The following is a 25,659-nucleotide window of genomic DNA, read 5'->3' on the forward strand; positions in this document are numbered from 1 at the left end:
CTACAGCCTCTCATCGTGCCCTGATCTGCCACCTATTGCATATGGAAGCTGCCAGCACTCCAGTCCTGACCACCACATTCCTTAGGATACTGTGCATGCACAATACTGCCCTGCATTTATAACTGTTGGAACCTAGGTGCCAATAATTCAGTGTGCACCAATGTGACTTGCCATCACAAGAGAAATGAGTTAAGGAGCACCCAGACTTTAAAATGTAGATTTCAGGACTTCAACAGTGCAAGAGAAAAAGAAGCAAATACAAGTAGGGCATCCAGGCTTCCTGGTACCCCTGGGATGAGCACATCCTGACTTGTGTCCCAAGAAGCCAAGGCAGGATGCATCCTGAAGTCAGATCTTTCCGTTTGTTCACTGGGCTGCTTCGTGCTGTGGCTGGTGTTTCTGCAGCAGAGCCAATGGGTTCCACTTCTCAATGGAATGCAACTTTTGTTCCTTTTGTGCAAGTGATTCAGAATCGATTAAGACTAAAGCACTTTCCACTCGCACTCTGACCATCCTTTTTCAGGCTACCTCCACAGCCCTTTAGTTACCAGGCAAAAATTATCTGAATGGTTTCTTTTCTTGACATTCCCTTTTCTTGCATTCTGAGGTATAAAAATGCTCGGTCTACATCATGTGTGAAAACTCCGTCTTCAACAATCAATGGTTAAAACTGCCAATGCCTTCTGCTTCTTGCCCAAGAAAGTCGGCCATTCAGGCAACTGCAGGCTCAGCTTCCACCAAGTTGTCAAACCATCCCTGTTCCAAGGTTGTGGGGGTTTCCCTCCCAGTTCAGTCTTTGCACCCTATGGAGAGTTCAGCATTCCACAGGTCCCCACCTAGCTACAACTCTAAGAACAGCCTCTCCATCCCCAAGTTCCCTGGTACTGTGTGCATGCACAGTTCATAAAAAATAGGGCAATGAAAATTAAGATGCCAGCAGCCACCATAAGCACCAGAGGAAGATGAAGGAGCAAATGGCAACAAGAAAGAAATGCAGATGTTTGGTGGGGCTAAAATATGATGTCAGTTATTGAGGAACTGGAGTTCACTTCAACACACCTTTATTTAGGAAGGAATGGAAACTCTGGGTCCTAAGGAAGACTCTATGCATTAAGAGCATGTCAGGATCATATACCGGTACATAAGCAACCTGGATTTGCATTGGGGGAACCCAGGTTCAAATCCCTATTCAATCATAAAATTGAGTAATGACCTTGAACCAGTTACATTCTCAATTTATCTGTGAAGCCAAATTAGCATGAAGCAGTGCATGCTGCCACTGGAGGAGGAACAGGATTATAAGATTAAATATTGCTACATCTTTCACTAGAAAGAGTGGGATTTAGTGTTCAGGATTCAGCATCCCAAGAAGTCTTAGCTTTTTTAAAGGGAAATTAGAAGAAAGCTTGGTAAGACTAGTGTGTGTCAGAGTGTGTTCTAGTGGCCCAGAAATTATAATTATGGAATCTACTGTATCATTCTTCACCCTGAAAATCTCAACTCTGAAAGCAGAATAATGCAAGAGGAACACCTGGATGGTTTGTTCTAATTGCCAGATTTCTTTGGCGTACAACACAAAAATTAAAAAATAAGGATAACAATATACTCATTAATCCTAATAAAAACTGGACAATGCCACATGATCATTATTTGCAAGACTTTTACTACAGTAATGTTCAGTAAGGAAATACACTGATCAACAACAGCTGAAAAGGTTAGTGTGGATGGAAGGAGAAATATCTAAATGGACCTGTAACCAAGAGTTGTTCTGTAGCTTCTATTCATGCAAAAAACAAACAAACAAACAAACACATGTATATATTATACTGGCCTAGTTCACCTATAACCCTAAACCCTCATTTGGCTAACAAACCAAGAGTTGTTCCACAGGCAATCTAACAAAATATGGCTCCCTTCTCAAGAATTTGATTTCCCCCCCTAGCTACACTTGCCTTCTGTCTTTGTAGCTTGGCAAGCATCCAGGTTGCAGCGGCTGAACAAAATCATGGTTAAGGAAAGGTACTGGATTTGCACGCATTGTCAAAACAAAACTTAGCCAGCGAACTATGGCTTCAGAATGTGGTTTCTTGGCAATTAATAAACCATCGTTAAGCTGCTGGACAGGGGATCAGGCAAGCCAACAAATCATGGTTTAACAAGCCATGACTGTTAATATGTGCAAACTAGGCCACTATTACCTGTATTTAAACAAAGATTTTTTTAAAACCTGGCACTGATTTTCACTGCATTATGTCACTGCTACTTCGTTGTATGGAAACCACCCCAAGACATAGAATAGAAAGACAGGTGTACTTTTCATACTATTTTAAGAAAAAATGTATCTAAAACAAAAGGGCCACCATTAGAAGCTAAAGTGTGGAGAAGAATTAGTAACTTAAGACTCCATTAGATGAGTTATGTCATTATCCTCCAATGGTCAGCCAACACTTCCTTGGATTACTTGTGTGCATTATAAAGTTAAGACAAAAATGAGCTACAAAAAAGGCAACTGAGTGACTAGCTCAGCCTACAGCAGGTCTTGGGAGTCCCGCTGGCAAGAAGAGAACATACCACTTTTTTTGTTTTGCAACTAATCACACAAGAAAGCAACAGAAAGTTGTTAAAATGTCAAGTGAAAGACAAGAGGGGAATAAAAAGCAAGTGGGATGAGATTGGTAACAAGGTCAAGAAACCTAGCTCAGATGCCTTCCTAGCCAATTTAGAGCAACCTGACATCAAAATTGAGAATATCTACACTGTGGCTGTATACCAGTTTAACTTCTCTGGCTTTCCAAAGTTGCTGAGAATTCTCCATGGGGAACCCAGAAACTAGTTATCCGATGAGGGACTTATAACTACTTCTTTTCTTTTCTTTTTTTAGTATGCCTCTGACTGGTCTTAATTCTATCGCTAGAGTTCATAGCTTTACAAAAGAAATTGCCATAAAGGGTTTTAAATCAAAGTTTTCTATATGTCCCCAATTCTTAACACTGGAGCAAGAGCTCACATTTTTTATTTAAGCAGCAGACCACGCTGACAGGTGACTTGCTAACACATAATAGGACTAAAGCCTCCCAGCCTGGCTCTCATAATTGGGCAATTGCTTGGGGTGATTAAGCGGTAAGGACATATTGTGAGTCTGATTGGCAATGGCAGGCAGGGAATGCCAGATTATCTAGTGGCTGCTGCCATGACACAAGTGTTATTGTGAATTTGATCTATCATCAATAGCATCACTTAACAACATTCTAAGGGCATAGATTTTTACCTTTCTTCCTTGCTTTAACAGCTTCTTCCCATAATCTCAGGGTCTCTACCTGTTTTCCAGGCCAGTTTGTGACATGCTGTTGTGGCGGCTGCTGTTGCTGTTGCTGCTGCTGCTGCTGCTTCTGGTTGTTACTCTCTTCGTTCATGCATGCTATTCCAGCCAAATATTTTTTTAAGAGAGACACATATATACAGATGCATGTTAGAGTTTTCATCAAAAGGAATAATTTTGTTGAAGTTTGGCAACTCTTGAGGAAAGTGGATTTGGGTTTTGGAAGAGTTGCATTAGTTTTTTCATAAAACTATCCTTTCATGATTCTGAACAGAAGCAGTTGTGTGCAAATAATTTAACACTTCCAACATCACCTCTGCTAGGACAGCTGTATAAAGCTTCAAACCCAGCCATTTAACAGATTGGAGAAGAACTAGGAGACCAAACCCTCACCTTTAAGTGTGCTGCTGAAATGACTGGGACAAACGTAGCCTACCACTGCCTCTCATTTCATGGGTCCAATTTGTTCATCTTAGATCAGGAGTTCTTTAAGGGACACTGACCTGTCCACTTTATACAGAGTGGGTGTTACCCTCCTTAAGTCCTTGTGATTAAGAGCAAGAACAAATGAGTTTTAACAGACCTTCCCACTGGAAGAGATCCAGCTGCTTTCCGACCATGTAGCAACTGCAGGTATACCATCTCTGCCAACAGGGAGTTCCATAATGTAGTTGTGTCAAAATGACCACTTCTAAATCAGACTAAAGTGTGCACACAGTGGCCAAGTGTGCGCAGCTGTTCCTTCTACAGTGACCACAGTTGTGGATAAAGCAGATGGATGGAAGGAAGGTGGCCTAGCTGCATTGACAGACTGCACTGCAGGACAGATTGGCTGGAATCATTTATGGGGAAACTGGAAACCTATGCCATCATGGCTTGTACAAGGGCTCAGAGTAGACCCAATGATGTTAATGGACATGGCTAATTTAGGAGCACCGATTTCAATGGGTACTCTCTGAGAAGGCCTTAGATATAACAACTCTCAGTAGCCTGGTTCATACATAATGGCAAGGAAGAGTTAAGCAACTATGGCTTACTAGGAATGAACAGGTGTGCTAGTGCATGCTGCTCAAACTGCAACTGTCCCACCTCCTTTCTTTTGCAAAGCCAGAAGAAAACAAACATAAACACTAGTTTAGTGTTACATGCACATCAGCGACTGTGGCTTGTTTCTCTCCAAACAAATAAGAACGAGGAATATCTTCTTTGGCTTATTCTTGTGACTTGTTTGGAGAGGAACCAACCAAGGGTCCTGGGTGCACATAAGACTTAAGTCAACACTTGGTTTGTGTCCTTCTGGCACAGCAAAGAAGATGGGTGCAGCTCTGATTTGTACAGTGGTTGCTCATTCATGTTAAGTCATAGTTTAACATGCAAAGCAGTCCATATCAATATAAAACTTAGTATCTTAATAAGGCAGGTTATCAGTTACTGCATCATGCATTTCCAGCCTAATACACTAACAATATCAGTTTTAGACAATTGCTACTCACAAGCAGGGAGGTGCAGATTTTCTTGCTTGAAAAACCCAAATTCTGCAATTAAGAGGAATGTGAGTGAAGCAACTTTGCATAATTTAACACAAGACACCAAAAAAGACTTCTTTTGCACTCACAATGTGGAAAGGGGTAGGCGACAAACAAAAAAGGTGAAAGAATGGGGGATACGCAGGCAAAGGAGGGTTGCTGTACAAGGGGAAAGCAACAGAGCCTATGTGGTAAGTACTGGCTACAGTTTGGAGATGGGAAAACTTGGTTCAAGTCCCCCTGCCAAGCCATGGAGCTGACTACTAGCTAAGTCTGAATCAATCCTTACTGGATTGTTGCAATGGTATCACAAATAAAAAAATATATTTTGAAGCATCCCTTTTGAAGTTATTGGGGAAGAACAGGAGTTATGAGGAAGGGCAATACAGAAACCTTTCTACCAGACTGCTGATCCATGACCGACTCTTGCCTCTACTATCTGTGCAGACCGGGCAACAACACACGTAATTATTTTCCTTCAATCTGGTAGGTCATCACTTATTTTGTAGGTTTATTAGTTCTTAGGCAGCCATACTCATAAACCTATGAAAGTTACTAGCCCACATCTTATTAGTTGTGTCTCATCTACACATGCAATAGAATGAGGCAAAAGATTTCTGAGCTGGTAGACTAGACTTACTACTTTTAGACAGCAGGTGGAAGATGGGAGGTCTTTTAGTACTGAAAATAAAATTTACTCTGCAAATAACCCCCTCTACCAAAGAACATCAGGGAGATGGATCTACTGCAGCCTGCTCCTTGTTGTGCCAGTTTTCTGCCTGAAGTGTTATTTATTTTTAACTAGCTTTCAAAAATGCCACTCAATGAGGTGGCACTACTTCAGATCTCTACCTTCTCATTCTACTGCATGTATAGGCCAAATCTTGTAAGTGACTTAAAAGTCATAACAACTCCTGTCCTTCCTTACTCACCACAAGCTGTTATTTATAAACCTATGTTTGGATTAGCAGATTCTGACAAAGACATCAAAACCTATTATGTGATGAACAATTCGATCCCATAAATTTCTTATCTTGCTTTCCCCATAGCTAATACGTGCCTTCAAGCTTTTTCACAGAGAACTGAAGAAAAAAAATGAAAACATTTGATGTGTTATGGAAATCCTTCAAAAGAGGAACTGAAGTGAGCTGCTGGACCCCTAACTCCTTTACGATCCACTGAAAATCCTATTCTTATGTAGCTTCTTTTAGAGGAGGAAATGTCTTCGTTATCTGCACTGCTAAACATGACTGGGCATTTCAGCTGCAACAACCAAGATTTATAAAACTCCATCAGGATGAATGCTTTTTTTTAAAAAAAAACTTGTTTAGTCATCAGCTCTAGCATGCTAAGAACTTTGAAGCAACAATTCAGGGCCTGCTAAAACCAATGGGATACTTTCCACCGACTTCAAAGGGTACTGGATAAGGCCTGGCAACATTTGAGATCGACTGTGGTAAGGAAACAAAAATTTATGCAAACTCCAGTGTAATACAGAAATTCCTTTCCTTGCAAGTCCCATTTGTATGACTACAATTCCCCGTCATTTCTCACATAAGCTACATCATGTATTTTATATTTTAAACATGCCACACATAACTTCATATAGCTGATGCTAAAGAGTACATTGAAAGACTGTTTTGAAAAAAGGGGGTGTCCACTTACTTTTATTGATGCCTTGTTTACAGGTATTACAGTTGATACTTTGGCTTTGCCCATGAGTCTTTAAGTGGCTGGTGATATATGCCGCGCTCAGAAGTTTACCACAGATGTTACATGACACCTTTCCTTCATGGCGCACCATGTGTGTCCGCAGCCTGTCTTTGGTGGCAAAGGCAGCCGTGCAAGTCTACATGGAAGGAAACGAAAGGTTTGGGCAGGTACCCTTACTCCAATGAATGCTAATTTTAGGTATATTCTTATTATTAAGCCGCCAATACAACATCAGTCCTTACACCCCACAAAGGAGGAACTGAAATTTGAGATTTAGTTCAAACCCTTCTGACGTGCAATTAAAGCATAGCAGTATTCCTTCCCGTAAGTATACATAGTGAAGGAAGACCCCTTTCATTTGTAGCCCAACCAGTATGGTTGCTTCCCCGCAACCCCATTAGTCATATCGATCAGAGTATATGTAAAGGGGATGCAACACTTAATTTGTTAAAACACAAGTATAATTGTAAACCTGTATCTGGACTGCACAACTTTAGAGTGCCCAGGGTGGGAAGACAGCAAGGAAGAGTATCATGACTGAATCCTCCTGCATGTGAATTATTTGCAATATAGGCTAGAATCCTTCCTCTCCTTTCTGGAAAGAATCTGTGTGTGTGTATGGTGCCACTCAACTATGAAGTGGTTTGGGGAGTTTTAGCACGTCTACCAGGTCTGACATGCTTAGCCACCGAAGTACGCTTTTGCAGCTGGTTAGTATGAAGGCAGTATGAAGATGCAGCCGATAAAAGACCAATCTAAATACATTCTGGAATTCTATGAACTGGATACCAACTATGGTTCCAACCGTCTCTTAACGGATGTACCCATTATCCAAACACTGAACAGCACACTCATGTCACAGAGCTGAGTAATACTTAAAGAGGACAAAAGTGGGACTTCTGTGTTTTGATAGCAAGACAGTCTCGCATACCAAACTGCCATGGGGCTTATAAATGCTAGGAATACACACACAGGTGGTCTCTTGTATTGTTTCCTGCCAACACTCCTGCTTATTATTTTTCCACTGTTCAGTTACATTTAGTTAAATAAAAATCAAGACAAAAACTAAGCACAAAGCACGAAGAGTCTTTCCTTTTAACTCAAAGCACTAGCTGGCCATAGCTGAGTCACGGAGAACAAGCTCAGTCTTGCACAGATGAAGCAAGACAGAAGAACAGCAATTGTTCAATCAACTTAGCCATTTTGCTTGCCTTTAAGCTCAGCCTCGTAAACTGGTTGACAAGTTATTAGCCAACACAAAAAGAATTGCTAGTCTGCCTACATATGCATGCAGGTTGTCATTTATGGCACAGTGACAAGATGCAAGTGGGAAAAAGAACACAACTATTCCTTCAGTTTACAAAAACTTAATTATGCAGTCAGCTGAAGGAGATTCCTATTTGCAAACAGATATTTGCAAGTCTGTCTTTGGTTCCTAGCTAACTTTTATCACAATAAATTGTTTTCAATACTGGGGCTAGAACTGGCAATATTTGCTGAAAATGCCTTAGAATGTGCTTACTGAACTAAGACTAGATATGGTCTCAGGATGGAGGACATTTTCCATTCCACTGGAAGAAACAGTGAAGTTAACATGTTTAAGACAGCAAAACAAAGACACTCAAGTAATCCACGTGTACAGTCCTGCTCAAATACAGAGACAAAAATGCATTCATGCTTCTATCAAGAACATCTGGAGCATGTACATTCAGCCAAGTACACATAGCTACACATTTTACTCACTCATTAAATTCATTCATGTACATGCATTCATGTTGAAGAACAAGAGTTATCTAAGCAGCTTACAAGGGCAGTATTAAAATGCGCTCAAACCCACTGTATTCTACTAAGTGAGAGCATTGATTCACCTGTCATACCTGGAAATGCCAGAGATTGAATTTGGGACTTTCTGAATTTAAGGAAGATGCTATAGTTCTTTCACTTTTTCTTATGACAATTAAGCATCCCTGCTTTGATGAGTTTATTAAGTTCATGCTCTGAAGCTGGGAAAGGGGAAGACATCTACCTTGAACTTACAGTGCTCTTTTGTGATATGCCAAGCTTAGCATAATGGCACAGACATGACCCAACCACTTTGGGTTGGCTACCAAAGTCAGCCCGGGATCTGTAGAGCCCTATTCAAGGAAGCTGCTACCAGAAGTGGGACCTTCTCTGTCCCTTGTGCTTTTCCACCTACCCTATAAAAAGTCTTCTGGGCCATTTCAGCACTTAGCCAAAGTCACCTCATGAAGATAAGCTGAAAGTGCTCTAAAGCAGGGGTAGGCAACCTAAGGCCCGTGGGCCGGATGCGGCCCCATTGCCTTCTCAATCCGGCCCACGGACTGTCCAGGAATCAGCGTGTTTTTACTTGAGTAGAATGTGTCCTTTTATTTAAAATGCATCTCTGGGTTATTTGTGGGGCATAGGAATTCGTTCATTCCCCCCCCCCCCACAAAAAAATATAGTCTGGCCCACCACATGGTCTGAGGGACGGTGGACTGGCCCATGGCTGAAAAAGGTTGCTGACCCCTGCTCTAAAGCAAGGTGAAGCCCTACTGATGCAGCCTAAAGGTGAGATTCCAAGGATCCATAATGGGACCCAATCTGGTTCCCAGGCCCCAATATTTCCAATTCAAAGAGCCCCTATGAGATTCAAATCTAAATTCTTCTGTGAAGCAGTTTAGCAGACAGCAAATAAAGTTAGCACTGTAGATCACCAAACCCCTTACTTGGCATTTGAAGGGCCTCTCTGTGGAATGAACGTGTTTAACATGACAACTTAAGTGATCAGGCCTGTATAAGAAAGAAAAAAGTAGAGACACAAAGAGAACACATTGTTACACATAACACAGTGTAGGTCATTTATAAAACCCAACATCCTCCACAATAAGCAATTAACCAACCACCCAAATCTTTCAAATCCATACTTCCCTATAAGCAGCATTCTAACTGCATTCCTCAAAGAGGTCACATGGCTTGCCTGTGATTATTTGCAAGTCTGCCTAGAAATAAATTAATCCCCCCAATGGTATAATTGGGGTATACCCCATTGGTATAATTCTCTTTTTAAGAGAAAGATCTACTAGCTATTAGAACTGGAGGTCATCCAAATAGAACAGAATCTCTGCTTCCCCAATACTGCTAGATTGGTATTTTTCCTGGTCTCTATAAAAAGAGTTGTTTTAAGATCTCCATGCACGGCCTGCTCATGCAAGGTCCAATGCAGACCAACATAATTAATTTTTTGTTTTAAATTCACAGGCAGCGTGTCCTATCACTTGCAAAACTGCCTTTATATTCAGATTTTAAGACCCAAGAAGGGTTACTGTTCCCCCCCCCACCCCCACCCCACCTCCCACACTCACTTTCCTTACATCCCCTTCCCACCCCCACCCCCCACGCGAACACGGAATGAAAATCCAATACTTGAGCTCGCCTGGGATTTTCTACATGGTACCTCGAAAAGCCTTTTCCACAAACACCACAGGTGTAGGGTTTGGTGATGCCACCCTCATGAGACCTCACGTGATAGGTCATGCGGTCCTTCCTTTTGAAACGCTGATTGCAAATTGGGCACTCAAAAGGCTTCTCATCTGAGTGGGACAGCTTGTGCCTGTTGAGGTGGTAGACATCACGGAAGGCCTTGCCACACATCTCACAGGCGTGGTTCTTTTTGACAGGCTTACTGGGCTTCTTCGCCGTCTGCGTCACCGGCATGGCCGTGGCACCAGCACTGCTGCTTGGGTTGGTGGCGGAGGAAGACGTAGTGACAGTTGAGAGGATACCTGCGATGGTCGAAACCAGCGTTGACCGGTTGTTGTCACCTGCGATGGTCGAGATTAGGGGCACCATCGTTGCAGGAGCTTTCTTTGGCCGTGACACTAACTTTATTCCTGTGTGACAAGATTCATGGCGTCTCAAATGGTAGCTGTCCCTGAAGGCCTTGCTGCAGTATGTGCACACAAAGGAGGTTTTCGGTTTCTCCTTTTTAATCCCGACTATGGTATCTTTTAGCGTTTCTGGTGGGGGCTGAGGTTTCTGTGTTATTGGTAAGGGTAAAATTGGTTTCTGGTCGGGAGGCTCAACAGCAGAGCTCAGGAGTGGCAGCAAACTGTTCTGCGCTGCCTGCTGTTGGTGATGTGATGCTTCGTGTGCCTAAAAACAGAAATATTCATTTGTAACTTACAAATGCACTACTTAGCTTTGATAAGGGAAGACTGCTCAGAAACCTGTTGAGATGGTAAATTCCACGCATTACCTTATCTGGTAGGGTTTAATTTGGAAGAGCTGCCCTTCACTGGAACAGATTTGAGTGGCCCAAGCTCCTAATGTTCAAATGGCACTTAATGTGTTGGACTGTGCACACACAAGGCAACAAAAGGATTCAAACTGCACACAGAGAATGCTGAAAGCAAATTTGTACATATCTTACCTTGCTCATTTAGACTACCACCACCAAAATTCAGGTTTTTAATTTCCTCCCCCCCCCACACACACATTAGCAAGAGTTAGGGAGTCTGAAACAAGAATTGAATGCAAGTTATACAGACTGAGCAAACAGAAGGGACAAGCAACTCTGCAAGACATCCGAGTTTTACCACAGGCCTGACTAAAGTTATGTTTCATTTTCAAGTGATCACAGTCCATGTGCTTTCAAATTTTTGACACTGTAAGCAAGAAACCTGTCTTAACAAATGAAACTTGTTCTCATGTACAGCCAGCCAGCAGTTTATGGCACACCTTTTATAGAATTACCTCCTCCAGGAGATCCACCTAAACTCATCTTTTTCTATTTTTAGGAAGCATGTGCGGGCAGTTCATAAAATCTTCTTTATACTGATATGAAGTACTGGAAACTTGCTATAGCTAGCGCAGGAGTGGGAAACTGGATCCTTAGCTCCCCAACCCACCCTCCTGGGCTGAATTTGACATGGGGGCGGGGCTGCTCATCTATCAATCATCTGACATTGCAAATGACATTGCAGTGCTGTGATGCACATATATCTACTGATAATCAGGATTTCAAAGTGCTGTGCACTGCTTTGAAGCTCTGCTGATCAGCTGATAGTGCTTTTTATACCAAAACAGATGATTGACAAGTAGGTGTGGCTTAGTCAAAATTGCCTATAGATGGGCCAGAGGTTCCCCACCCTCAGGCTAATAAATGGAAGAGTGAAGTTTACCGGTAAGTACTGGTTTAGGCATTTGCTTTTGTTTACTGTTTACGTTTTAAATAGCAACCAGTATCAAACTTCCTGATTTGAGGGAAAGCTAAGAGTATGAACCACCACAGAACATGTAGAGCCTACAGACACACCTACAGCCAGGGCTGTACTTCTGACTAACTCCCTTGTGCTCTGCAGCTGAGAGGAAGGCCAGGAGGGCTGTATACTATATACAGTCGTACCTTGGAAGTCGAACATAATCCGTTCCGGAAGTCTGTTCAACTTCCAAAACATTTGGAAACCAAAGTGTGGCTTCCAATTGGCTGAAGGAAGCTCCTGCAGCCAATTGGAAGCCACGCTGGACATTTGGCTTCCGAAAATCGCTCAAAAACCGGAACACTCACTTCCAGGTTTCAATCGCTTGGGAGCCAATTTGTTCAGGAGCCAATATGTTCAAGATCCAAAGTATGACTGTACTGTAGTGTGCTTTCATCTCCTATTTCGGACTAATTCATGATCATTTGCCCAAAGTGTTGGGAATGTCAAAATTCCACAGTCTCCCAAGACACCTCCTAAGCCATCAAAATCCTAATCCATGCTCCATTAAGAAAGCAACCCACACAGCCACCAATGGGATCAAAACGTTGATCCTCAACTGGCTAACAGGCCAGGAATAATAAGTAATGTTTGGTCCGCCTCACCTGTTACTTAACACAACTGTCCTCTGTACTTGCTCAGTCCAAAGCCACATTTTTGTACATTATCAACTGGGGGTGGATTTTGTATGGATTTTAATTGTAGGGGCCAATCTTACTTGGATAGTGGGATATTGGTCCATCTAGCACCTGAAGGGACAAACTTATCCAAGAGAAAGGAAAGGAATACTGATCCTTTCATTCCCACAAGGTATATTCTACTTTATTCATAAAAGTTTATCAGAGCTGTTTAAAACAACTGCATGTAAAACAATACAATAAAAAGCATACAAAAAGTTAAAATCAAGATCAGCTAACTATTGTGGAAAGATGTACAGTGGTACCCCGCTAGACGAATGCCTCGCAAGACGAAAAACTCGCTAGACGAAGGCATTCGTCTAGCGGAAGGCTGCCCCGCAAGACGAAAAAGTCTATGGGGCTGCCTCGCAAGACGAAAAATTTTCGTCTTTTTTTTTTCGTTTTGCAGAGCGCGGCTGTCATTGCCGCTCCGCAAGACGAAAAACCCGCTAGACGAAAATTTTCGCAGAACGAATTATTTTCGTCTAGCGGGGCACCACTGTATTCGTAACTGCCTGCATAAGTCTGATGGAATAGAAAAGTTTTCAGCAGGCATTTAAAGTTTGAAAATGAAGGAGCCCGCTGAATCTCTTCTGGCAGAGCATTCCAGAATACTAGGCTGGTGCCACTAAAGGCTTTGTTTCTTGTTGTCAAATGAACCTCACCAACTTAGTTGGTGACAAATCAGGAACATCTTTCTGACAGTAAGAGCTGTTTTACAGTGGAACAGACTCCTTCGGGAGGTTGTGGACTCTTCTTCATTGGAGGTTTTTAAGCAGAGGTTGAATGGCCATCTGTCATGGATGCTGTAGTTGAAATTCCTGCATTGCAGGTGGTTGCACTAGATGACCATTGGGGTCCCTTCCAACTCTACAATTCTATGGTTCTATCATGCTCCAGCAGATGACTGAAGTGACTGAGCTGGGATATAAGGGTTCAGGTGGTCCCTAAAGTAGCCTGGACCTAAGTTGTTCAGAACTTTGTAAATCAATACAAAGACATTGAACCTGGTTTGGCTGCAAATGGGCAGCCAGTGCATATACCGGTACTTTAACATTGGTACCACATGCTGTCAGCCAGATGCCTCCATCAGTAATGTAGTCATAGCATTCTGCACCAGCTGAAGCTTCTGAACCAGGCCCAAGAGCAGCCCCTACACAGTCGTGTGTTACAGTTATCCAGCATCGAGGTTACCAATGCATTGACTACAGCAGTTAGGACTTGCAGTATCCTTCAAGCTAGAAATAAAAGATAAAGCAGAAGGCAAGATCAATGCAACTCAGCAGTAGTAAAATTCACTACAGAACCCATTTTATTTTGTGACGCGTCTTGAACTGTTTCAAAATATTAATAAAATAGTTTCTCTTATCGCTGATTATTGGGAAGCATATTTATGCACACTGACTGCTGATGAATTGAACTTTTTTTAAAGAGCAAATCATCCGAAATAATAGAAAATAGGCAGTAAGGATTGAAAATTGCAGCTAGAACATTTTTTTAGGTCACTGTTCTCAAATACTTACTGAAAGTAAGTTCCACTGAGGAGAACAGATTTGCATATAATTGGTCTGACCCAGAGAGTCTCATGTAGACTGCCACAGTTTTTGTAAATTGCTTTGGGTTACTCTTTTGTGATGAAAAGTGACATAACAAACAAACAACGGGGTTTTCAAACTTTTTGTCTTCAGTGGACTTTTCCCATTTTGACTGAAGTGCTAAGGAATGGCTATGGGTTGCAGAAGATTCCAGGACAATTTCCAAGGAACCCAGAAAAGAGACAAAGAGAGTTGCAGACCACAAGCTTTGCATTGCAGAGGGTATCTAGTTCAATTTCTAGCATTGCCAAGTAAGATCTCAGGCAACTAGTGATGGGAAAGATGTCTGCCTGAATTTCTGGAGAGCAGCTACCCATTTGAGCAGACTGCACTGGGCTAGAGGAACAAATACTTGGACCATGGAGCTATGCCTTATTTTTATTATCACTCCAGTAGTACCTCTAGTTATGTACTTAATTCGTTCCAGAGGTCCGTTCTTAACCTGAAACCGTTCTTAACCTGAGGTACCACTTTAGCTAATGGGGCCTCCCGCTGCCGCTGTGCGGCCACTGTACGATTTCTGTTCTCACCCTGAGGTAAAGTTCTTAACCCAAGGTACTACTTCCAGGTTAGCGGAGTCTGTAACCTGAAGTGTTTGTAACCCGAGGTACCACTGTACAGTGGTAACCCGGGTTGCGTATGTAATTGGTTCTGGGTTACAGTTTGTAACCCGAAAAGTATGCAACCCGAACAAGCGCACGAAAAACCCGGAAGTTCTTCTGCGCATCTGTGCGCACTCCAGGTTGCGCTTCCGGGTTACCAGAGTTCGTAACCCGAAAAGTACGTAACCTGGAGCGTACGTAACCCAAGGTATGACTGTATTCACTATTCGACTTCATCTCTAAACCTGCTTGAACCAAGCATACTCCTAGAATATAGGTAGGCAGACTTAAGACATGCGGGATCTCCTTTTTCTTTTTTTTACTAAAACCCCAAATCCTCCAACCAGAACAAAAGACACACTTAGAATTAAAACATTCTAAACCTAATAACTTGTTTTTAATACAGTACAACAACTGACAGAGCTTTCAGTCCTTCCACAAAAAAGATCCCCTCCCCTACTCCTAGCTTTCTTCATTTCAGCCATATAATGGGGGGAGGAAATATTTTGTTGTTGCCATTGTTGAACCACCAGGAGTGTGTTCTTAAAGTAAATTGCTCAACTTAAATAGCAATGTCACCTGCAAAACCACTGAAGTTTTCACCTTTTTACTATGGCATTCTTTCCCACTATAAACACAAGAGCAAATCCTCAACATAAGAACTGAGGTAAATGGACATTAGAGTTATATAATCCCACCCACAGTAATTTCCCCAAAAGGAAGATAAGCCACTTGCTTTCTAAATACAGGCGTTCATCAGGCAGATATAGTAAGGTGCACGTTTCAGCAAACCATTTTTTTTAATTCCTGAGGGGAGCAATTCTTGCAGCTAATGACTGGGTGTATGCCATGCTGCTCAACATATTACATGATCCCTATCTTAATGACAGCCTATTTGGTTAACTACAAGTTACAAATATAATTATAATGCCCAGTCTGCTCTATTAGATTGTGGATACATTACATGGGGGATAACACAACTGTCGACACCAGTCCACTGACAGGAAAGGTTGCTTCTGAAAGCCAACCATGAGCCCGCCAGACAGACAGTACAACCAAGTCAGTTGTACTTGTAATAGCTTGCCCATGCTGGAACTAAACACAAGGAACATGTACTGGGAACTCACACCTTCTGACATGTATATATTTAGTAACACAATGACTAAGGCATTCCAGGCTGAAGACAGGTGAAAATAAAGAGACGTATTTCTCATTCTGTCAGCAGCTCCTTGGGGAATAGATTTTAGATCGGCAAATATCGAGGATCTGGTGACAACCCAAGAGGCTTCACTTCTAAATCCATAATGGGTCTATGGCCTGCAAGGCATATCACCTGGATGCCATGGAGAGGACAAACAAGCTGGGCTCAAGGACAAAGGGTATATAGTTCTAGCTGAACCACACTTCTATAGAGGGAGCAAAGGTAGAAGAGGACATGGCATTTGGTTGGGTTTCTCAATTTGCAGTGTTAAAAAATAAAAGAGCTCACAAGAGGAATATTCTCAGATGAGCAACTTTTCAAATGCATGCTAACCTGTGCTTAAGGAGTGTATGCATGGCCATTTCTCGGCATTTAATGAGCCTCTGACAGTGCTCTGTATCAGACAGAATAATAAACCAAGGGAGATGTGAGAATAGGTGCTAGCTGTATGCCAGTTTTGAAACTCACCTGCCCAGCATTAAGACAAAAGAGATCCCATGTACACAGTTGCCCAAGTATTCCATTACTCTGCTTAAGAAGGGATGTGGGGTGGATTCCAGCCATACTCGAGTGTTATCTAGGGGTACTATGTAAGATTTGGCAAATCAAAGTTGTACTAAGCTTGCTTTCAAAGTAAAGAAAAGTATTTTAAAACCATAAATGGGTCTCACTGTATAGGACTGGAGAGAATTCAAGCAGAGACTTCTTAAAATTTGCCAGAGTACAAGTTGACCCTGAATGACTGCAGAGAAAGACAACTGTACACACTATGTCATTTCCCAGGAATGAACAGTTAGCCTGTACTCTTGATTCTACTGGAATCAGACCCTATAGGTTCTCTTCAACTGGCCAAATTAATTGTTACCAGTACAGTTTATTTAAATTTTGAGGTAAGAAAAAAATTGAGGCTTGTTTCCTTTCATGCTGTATGATCTGCATTGTCATTTGCTTTTCGATAGTTGGGATTAACCAAAATTAGTCATACATTTTTAGTCTGAATCAGAATCCAGCGTTGAAATAGTTCTTCCTTTGAAGACAGACCTTATTGAAGCTGAGTTAAACAACCATGTTTTGAAAGAACCTCCGCAGTTCCCTCTGCAGTTCATGTCTAGGGGCACTCCATCAAGTACTAAAGTGAAAAACAAAGCCTTTCACAAACTTTTGCTACTAGAAATAGCTTAAGGAGACTTGCAAAGCATGCTGAGTGAGTAAATCCAGGCCCTGTTAAGCTCACACTAGAGGCCTGCATGAGCCTTGTGAGAACTGGGCTCTCTGGATAGCATAGGCTGGTTCTGAAACACCTAGATAGCTTATTTCAGAGGAAAACAAAGTCTAAACAATATGCAACCCTCTCATGAGTCGCACAATTTCAACCATATATTTTCACTTGAGAAACTTTAGTCTGACTTAAACCAGCTAACCCACCTCACATACAAGGAATAGCCAGCCGGTGACCCACAAAATGGTTTTGCATCATGTCCACAAGCCATTACAAGTATCCCACCAGGAACAGAGTGCAGGAAGTGACGAGAAGTTCCCAAATATTTCAGTTTCCCTGTCCACCTTTCTGCCATTCTCTACTCCATCTGCACATGGCTTGGAAATTAGATAGCATCTCTGGCCACTTTCAGCAAGGGTGGAAGAGGAGGTATTTCTGTCCTTACAGAATCCTCCACTATATTCCAAGCTGAAAAGATGGGCTTAGGAGAGTCCAGCCTCCCATTATTATTAAGTTAGCTGTTACTGTCAGGTTTGTTTTAACATTTATTTATTTCACTTATCAGGTAAAGGGACCCCTGACCGTTAGGTCCCGTCGCAGACGACTCTGGGGTTGCGGCGCCCATCTCACTTTATTGGCCGAGGGAGCCGGCGTACAGCTTCCAGGTCATGTGGCCAGCATGACTAGGCTGCTTCTAGTGAACCAGAGCAGCGCACAGAAAGGCAGTTTACCTTCCCGCCAGAGCAGTACCTATTTATCTACTTGCACTCTGATGTGCTTTCGAACTGCTAGGTTGGCAGGACCAGGAACTGAGCAACGGGAGCTCACCCCATCACAGGGATTCGAACTGCCGACCTTCTGATTGGCAAGCCCTAGGCTATGTGGTTTAGACCACAGCACCACACACGTCCCATTTCACTTATTAGCCACCTAGTAAATGTACTTCTGTAGCAGACATAGGATTAAAAACCAAATTAAAATATTACAACCCAAAATAAAATAAAATCAGCAAAGCATAAAACAGCACATGCAAGTCACTAATTACTAATTCACGATCAGTAGCACATCCCTCCAAAAGAAAAAAAGCCTGTGCAAGCACGTCTGTCAGATGCAGCATCTCAGAGTTTATTAAGACCAAAAATGGCTGCAACCTTTTTCCAACCGCCACCTTTGAAATGATTGCTCACTGAAGATAAATGGCACTGTGTTGTTCTTTGGGGGGGGTACTTTCCAAGGATAGGTAATTGAGCGCCCAATTTTGTATGTGCGGCACAGAACCTTTTTTGCCCCAGAAAGGCTCTTGAGCCTGTTAGAATAACTCACAGGCATCTTTAATATAGCAGGGATAGGAGGCTGGATAAGCAGAGCGTGAACCCAACACAAGGTTCCACTTTTCATCAAGATTTTAACTAAAATATCATAATGATCCTGTAAAACAATTGCAGCCAAGGATGCAACCACTAGAAACCCAACTGAGGCAAGCTTTAACTCTTTTACTGTATGTGTATTTCCCTGTAGGCTCTACAGTGGTAGCTCGGGTTACATACGCTTCAGGATACATACTCAGCTAACCCAGAAATAACGCTTCAGGTTAAGAACTTTGCTTCAGGATAAAAACAGAAATCATGCTCTGGCGGCACAGCGGCAGCAGGAGGTCCCATTAGCTAAAGTGGTGCTTCAGGTTAAGAACAGTTTCAGGTTAAGAATGGACCTCCGGAACGAATTAAGTACGTAACCAGAGGTACCACTGTACACACACAAAAAATTGAAGACAGTAAGCATTCAGAGCCCAATTATCTTCATACAAAGTTTTTACATATTTTAATACACTGCACACATTATCTACGATGGCAGCCTGCAAGCAGTTCTCAGCAGGGGGCCAGGGCTATAGCCACCTCTATCAAAGTAGCCTGTTAGTGATTAGCACAGCTCCTACATCTGCTTCCATGCCCTTCCCTTTACCTCTGTTGGTAACTGAGGTACCAATAAAAAATAATGGAAGGGAAAGACTTGGCCCAAGGCACCTAACCTAAATCACATTATCAAGGCACAAACAAATCAGTTCAAAATGGAACACAAATCCTTCAGACAAGATTCAAGAAACCACATTTTAATAAGAGCCTTTTAAAGCTTTTGGGTTTGTGTGGACCCAACAAGAAACTATGGTTTAGCATCATTAGAACAAGCTTAGCTTCTCTCTGGACATGCACACTCTTCTCCCCAACCCCCATGCAACCATGGGAAGACATTTAGGTCCTCTTTTATTACCAGCAACTTGCCATGTTATCTACATCTTGAAAAACTGAATTATTTTACTATGGTTAATAGAAACAATCTAACTTCAAACCATAGTTAAAAGAGGCTGCCATGCTTTCAATAATCACCAGTAAGATTTAGGGTTCGGATAATAGACTAAACTGTGGTTTATCTGAAATTGAAGTGGAAGCTTCCAAACTCTTCCTTGCAGCCCCACCAGGCAAAGGGGAACGTGGAAGTCTGAGGGAGGCTAGGTTCATTCTTTTAACACAAAACCTACGTAACTGTTAAGATGGCTAATTCTATATACTCCTAAAGCTTTCTGCTATCAAAGTAATTTGAACAAGGATATGTACTTTAAGACCTGGGCATCTCACCTTGCTAAGAGTTTGCTGAAACTGCTAAATCAATGTCCCTTTTCTGCCATAAGCAATGGTTTCTGTGATCCTACTGATCTCTTGCATTAAGGCCTTCCAAAAAAAGGATCGGGCTAAATGGTAAATGAGGGCATGAGGAATGAAACAGCATCTGACTATCTTTTGTTAAGTCATTTTCATTCAATTGCAGTGTAGTTTTTATTAAGCCTGGGGTTCAAATCAGCAGCCCATGATTTTCTTTCTATTACTGTGATTTCTGCGATAGAAAACAAACAGTTTCATGACCCAGGGTGGAAGGATTTGGCATTGTGAACTTCCACTGCCAGAAGCAAAGATTTTTTTGCACTGAAGCCTTCATGTCAGAGAAACCAATTAGCATAAGTGAGTCATACCTTGGTTGCATTATTAGATTGGTTATCTTTCCCCTAATATTAAACATGCAACATGTGCTTCCTAGGCAGGTATAAAATCTGCTTTAACATATACATAAGCTCAGACACTGGTGTGTAGGCAAAAGTTACTCAGGCTTAAAACCTCCACCTTGCTTCAGAGCAGGACATTTTCAACACATGAACAAGATCAAAAACCTTTAAAAAGTGGGGGGGGGGGAATCCATCATGCATACTAATTGACATTAGCATATTTTTATGAAGCTGACCTCCTCATAAGATTTTTACCCCAACTCTGAAATACTGACCAAATTATTTAGCTAAGCAGTAAAAGCCAAGTGAAGTACAAATATAACTGTGAGACAGCCATTAAGGTCCTAACGTATATTTTCACAATAATCATTCCTTCAAGTGGTTATTATGGAAAGAAACCAAGGGCGTAGAGGTTGGTAAAGAGAAGAAAAAATGTATCTTATAACCTATGATTCACTAAGGAGATTAACAATGTTCAAATCTCTAAACAGGGAAAATAATCAAACCCATCATTGGACTGCAGATGTATCACTGCTAGAATCTGCCTATGGTAAAACATTTCATTCCTTGTATTCAAAGATAAAAGTCACACAAGAGCTCTTAGTTATCATAAGCTCAAACAGATTCTGTTTTCAAGAGGATTTTTTAAGCCTGCATCCAAAGACTGGGCACCTAAGCGAATGACTCATCTTTGTACTTGGGTGACTATTTTCCTTTAGAAGAGAAAGACTGCAGTGCATTTGCCTCAGATTTATTCCTTCGCTTCATGTTTTCAAACTGGAGTCATGCTTTGTATTTTAAAGAGAACAGAAGACTCAGTGGGAAAATGACGCAGACTTGTAATTTGCAGAGAGGATTATTTTACCTTCAAGAAAGAGAGGGAGAAGAGGTATTGTAATTAGTTTACTTTTTCCAAGCTAAAAAAGGGAAATGGTTTGTAATCTAGGTTCCCACTTGGATTGTAGATTTAAGGAGGAAGCAGTTTGGCATGCTGCATTCCTTACAGAATATTGATGCTTTTAAGTGACTCAAGTTGTAGGCTATATGGCATCATTTTTACTACATTATTCTGGCATCTTTTTAAGAAAAAGCAGTTAATGGGTGTTTTGTTTTTCAAAGGGGTTTAAGCAAGGAGAGCTGCTTAATAGAAGACATGTTCATCATTCACTCAGGCCCTGGTTTTAGAGAGCCCTCGAAAATTATCATGGGCAAGTATTATTTGAAATCAAAACTGCAGACTAGTAAATTGATTAGGAACCTGAACATATCCTGCCCCCATCCCAGATGGTTTGTCCCAACATTTTCTTATTAAGTCAACAAATTCCAGCTACATTATCAACATGCTCTCTCCTCACTCAAAGAAGCCCCGTATTTGATTCCACATGCAGGTAAGGGGATTCCTAACCTATATCCCAATGAAGAGGGTTAGGCATGGAAATTAAAATATAATTTGTCCTTAAGACTTATCCAAAGAACCACTTACAAATAATTTTCAGGAGACAGTGGGCTACTTTCCTAAAAGAAGAATAGTAAAAACCCAGGGGGGAAGTAGAAGACCTTTATGTGAAAGAGTAACAGAGAGAAAACAGAAGAAGGGAGAAGAGAATAGTAATTTAAAGTAGGAGAGCAGAACAAAAGGGTAGAGAAAGTGACAATTTTTGAAGAATGGGGTAAGAAGAAATGAAACATGTGAATACACATCTTTAGAAAAAAGGGAGAGGAAACAGGACAAACTGGAGAAAGTGATAAATCTTTAAAGAAAAAATATGCTTTAAAAGTACATGGTAAAAACTGAGGGGGAAAACAAAGAAAAAATGTAGAGGGAACAGAAAGAGGGAGAAGGAACCAGGAGGCACAGCAGATAGAAAAATGAGGGCAAAAGAAAGGTAGTAAAAATGGGAGGACAAAGTTGCAAAAGGTAGAAGAGCATAACTGTTTAGGGAACAAGAATTAGTAGCTCAGTTCAAAACTGAAAAACAACAGAAGAGGGCAAAGAACGGGAGGAATACAGAATTCCACAAGCCAAAGTATGGAGGGGCGAAAGATCAATGATTCGCAGGGCAGAAAAAAATGAAAAATCAGTAAAACTGGCACCACCAAAAACATGGTTTAAAAAAGAGAGGGAACAGTTAAAGGTAACATGCTGGGGGGAAGGGCGGCCAAAGTAGCAGCAACTTACAAAGTAAGAAATTCCAGAGTAGCCGTTAGTTTCAGAAAGTGCACATACACACATAAGGCCCTATGGCACCTTAAAAGACTAAAGGGAAAGTGCAGATGATGGGAGTAAAAGGGGGGAATAAATGCAAATAAAGCACCAAAGAAAACATAAAAACAAAATAAATGGGGCAACGGGGAGGGAGCCAGCACTTATTTTTAATAATAAAAGGCAGCTAAAGTATCTTGGGACAAGCGAAATAATGCAGACCAAAAACTACTAGGAGCCTGGAGAGTAAAAGGTGTAGAGAATCTTTAGAGGGGGTAGAGAGGACATGGTAATTAGTTAAGGAGTCCCAAAGCAGCAGAAGTATTGAAGGAGAAAAGTAAGCAGCTCGAGAACACAAGATGTATAAGAGATTGAAGTGAATGAAAAGTATGCAGAAAATCCTATTTTCCATTGTGGGAGTGAGGAGAGAAAAATAATTTAAGATTCCCAATTAAACACGGGGTGGGGGAAGAGATGAAAAATGCAAAAAGAGTTGAGGGGAGAGAAGAAAGTAGAGTGTACAGAGAATCTCATAACAGGCAGTTAGTTAAACATCCTAAAGAACTGGAGGGAGTTGGAATAAAGAATGCAGCAGAAAATGTGGTGGCAAGGGAAGGAGCAGGAGAGAGTGCACAGAGAAGCTCATGGAGGGAAGAAGGAAAATTAGTAAAAGAGTCCTAAAGAACTGGGGGGAGCCAAAGAATGCAGCAGCTGAAAATGCGAGTGGGGAGAGGGATATGGAAGGGGAGGGGAGATTAATTAAAATCGTAAACAATTAGAACATAAAAAGAACTAAGACACACACACACACACAAACATCAGTAGAAAAATCCGGTGGGGTGGGGAGAAAGAAAAACTAATGTGTCAAGGAGTTTAACATATAAAGGGACACGGATACTGGAGCACAAGATGAGAAAAAGCACAGAAGCCCCAAGGAGTACAATAATATATATGGGAACAGGTTTTGTTCCCCTTAAAAGCCACCGATATGAGCCCAAGATGGGGTGGGGGCGACTCTAGATCAATGGGTGGGGGAGAAAAAACTGGATGGTCCCCTTAAAAAAAGAAACATCGGCCACCAATATCTGAGCAAATACGATGAGTAGACGAGAGGGCGGAGGGCAGCCACCACTCCCCAAATTAAAAAGAGGGAGCTCGAATTCCTCCCTCTTTGGGAAGAAAAAAATGGACACACACAAAAAACAACCAGCTACAGAAGGCAAAGTATTTTGGGGTTGGGGGGGGAAGGGAAGAGGAAAGCCACCTACGCAAAACAGGTTTGTGTTTGTTTTTCTGTAGTGGCGGGGCTGCTGTTTCGGACGCAGGCGGCTGCGGGGGGGGGGGGTGCGGGAGAGAAGAGAGAGGAGAAAAGAGAGAAAGAGGGAGAGCGAGCGCGCTATAGCCGGCCTCCCACAGCGCCGTAGAGAGCAGCTACATTCTCCTCCCTCCCTCCCTCTCCCTCCCGCTATTCCGCCCCCCCCCTCGCGCGCGGCTATTCTAGCGTGGGGTGGGGGTCGCCCGTCGCCGCCGCTGCTGACAGAGCGAGCCGGCCCTTTGCAAGTAGAATCAGGGCCTGGCGGGGAGGGTTGTGCGGGGTGCCTTGTGGGGGGGGGGAGGCAGGCAAGCGCGGGCGGGAGGGAGGGAGGGAGGGGGGGTTGGGGGAGGGAGAGGCGGGGACATTTAAGGGGGGGCTTTTCAGAAGTGCGCGCGCGGTGCGGGGGGGGGGTTGGTTTAGAAGAGGGTGGTCGTCTTTTCTCCCCTCACCTGAAAGAGGAACGCGGTCCAATTGGCTTCCATGGCTTTGGAAGCGGCGGTGGCGGCGGCCGGGAATACGGAGGGTTATATATATATATATGTTTTTTAAAAAAATAAAAAATAGTGCCTTCTGTATATAGATAGATAAGAGTTATAGATATATATATCTATATAAATGGTGCCTCCCTCTCTCTCCTCAGGCCCGGCGGCCTGGTCTTTTTGCGGCTCCTCACAGCGCCCGCTCGCTCTTCCTGCCTGCTCGCCTCCCTCTCCCTCTCTTTTTTTTTTCTCTCTCTCTCTCCTCTCTCTCTCCCCCGCCCGCCCCCCTCCCCTCCTCCCTCCCCCGGGCCCCCAACTACATGGAGCCGACAACAAAGCACAAGCGGCGGCGGCTGGGGCTGCTGCGGCGGCGGCGGCGGCGGCGACGGAGGAGGAGGAGGAGGTGGAGAGGAGGAGGCTGCTCAACATGGCAGCGCCACAGCGGCCGCGCTTCCGCTAACCCGCGGGCCGTACCATCGCCCCGAATGGGGGGGTTCGGCGGGGACAGGAGAGAGGGCGGAGCCGGATGGGGAGCCCAGGACCCCGCTTCTCCGCGCCCTGGCCCCTGGATGGCTGAGCTCCGGTGCGCTGCGGGGAAGAGAGGGGCGAAGGGGAGCCCGGGGGGGAGGCGTGAGGCGAGGGTGGTGAGGAGGGCATCCCCGCGGAGGCGCGGAATGGGACGGCCCGCTCTCCTCAGGCTGCTGAAGCGCGGGGCGGGGGGGGGGAGGTGGAGAGAGAGAGAGAAAAAAACGCTTGAGCCTTTTTTGAGCTGTGAGAAGATGGAGGAGAGAGGGCTGAGGGTGAAGGCCCGAGCTGGTCACCAAGGCTATTCCCCGTCCCGCCCTCACTTTTTAAAAAATAAAGCCAAACACAGAATGTCCTGTGAGGTTGAAAAGCAGGGAAGAGGAATTCCTGTCAAAAACAGCATCTGAGAGAGGAGGGATACCATTTTTCCCTGAGAAGTCTTAAAACCCACAAAAATCTGCTTCACACAAATATGTATAATAGGTGTTGCTTAACGGGGAGAAATCTCCCCAAAGAGAAAGGCATACCCCCCCCCCCAAAAAAACCCAACCACACATACAAGAAAATGACAATATGAATTATTTTATCAAATGGACTTCTCATATGCCTTTCAAAACATAATTAGCTTGTTATAACGTTCTGAAGCCAATGTCAACATTCACAAATAATGAGACCAGGCAGAGCAGGGTAACTTCCATGTCAAGCCCAAATCCCCAGCCTAAAATTCAAAAGTGCAACACTGGGGAAGTTTAGAAAGTTGCATCCTGCAAAAAAAAAGAATTGTGCCATTTACACCATTTAAGCTTGCAATCCTAAAAGGACTTATATGGGAGTAAGTCCTATTTAAAATAATGTGACTTTCTTCTGAGTAAGCTTAGGACTGCCCTGTATAGCACTTGACTGTGAGCCTCATCTAATGCAATATGACTTACAGCTAATTTACATATACAGAACCCTGTACAGATTTCT

General features: G+C 42.8%; 1 protein-coding gene across 5 annotated transcripts in view; it reads right to left on the reverse strand.

Annotated features, from left to right (window-relative positions):
• VEZF1 (vascular endothelial zinc finger 1) overlaps window positions 1–24,439 on the reverse strand; it is a 28,916-nt gene extending 4,477 nt beyond the window's left edge. For 2 of the 5 annotated variants that reach the window (XM_033171846.1, XM_033171845.1), the window contains exons 1-6: window positions 24,136–24,439; window positions 9,995–10,713; window positions 9,288–9,351; window positions 6,511–6,694; window positions 4,813–4,854; window positions 3,269–3,418 (exon numbers count right to left, since the gene is read on the reverse strand). In XM_033171846.1, coding sequence (XP_033027737.1) covers window positions 3,269–3,418; window positions 4,813–4,854; window positions 6,511–6,694; window positions 9,288–9,351; window positions 9,995–10,713; window positions 24,136–24,168 — 1,192 coding nt within the window. In that variant the 5' untranslated portion in view covers window positions 24,169–24,439. The remainder of the gene's footprint in view (window positions 1–3,268; window positions 3,419–4,812; window positions 4,855–6,510; window positions 6,695–9,287; window positions 9,352–9,994; window positions 10,714–24,135) is intronic. The other 3 variants (XM_033171847.1, XM_033171843.1, XM_033171844.1) reach the window with 3 other exon arrangements.
• Between the last annotated feature and the right edge of the window lie 1,220 nt (window positions 24,440–25,659).

Source organism: Lacerta agilis, chromosome 15 (genome assembly GCF_009819535.1).
Source record: "Lacerta agilis isolate rLacAgi1 chromosome 15, rLacAgi1.pri, whole genome shotgun sequence".
Lineage (NCBI taxonomy): Eukaryota > Metazoa > Chordata > Lepidosauria > Squamata > Lacertidae > Lacerta > Lacerta agilis.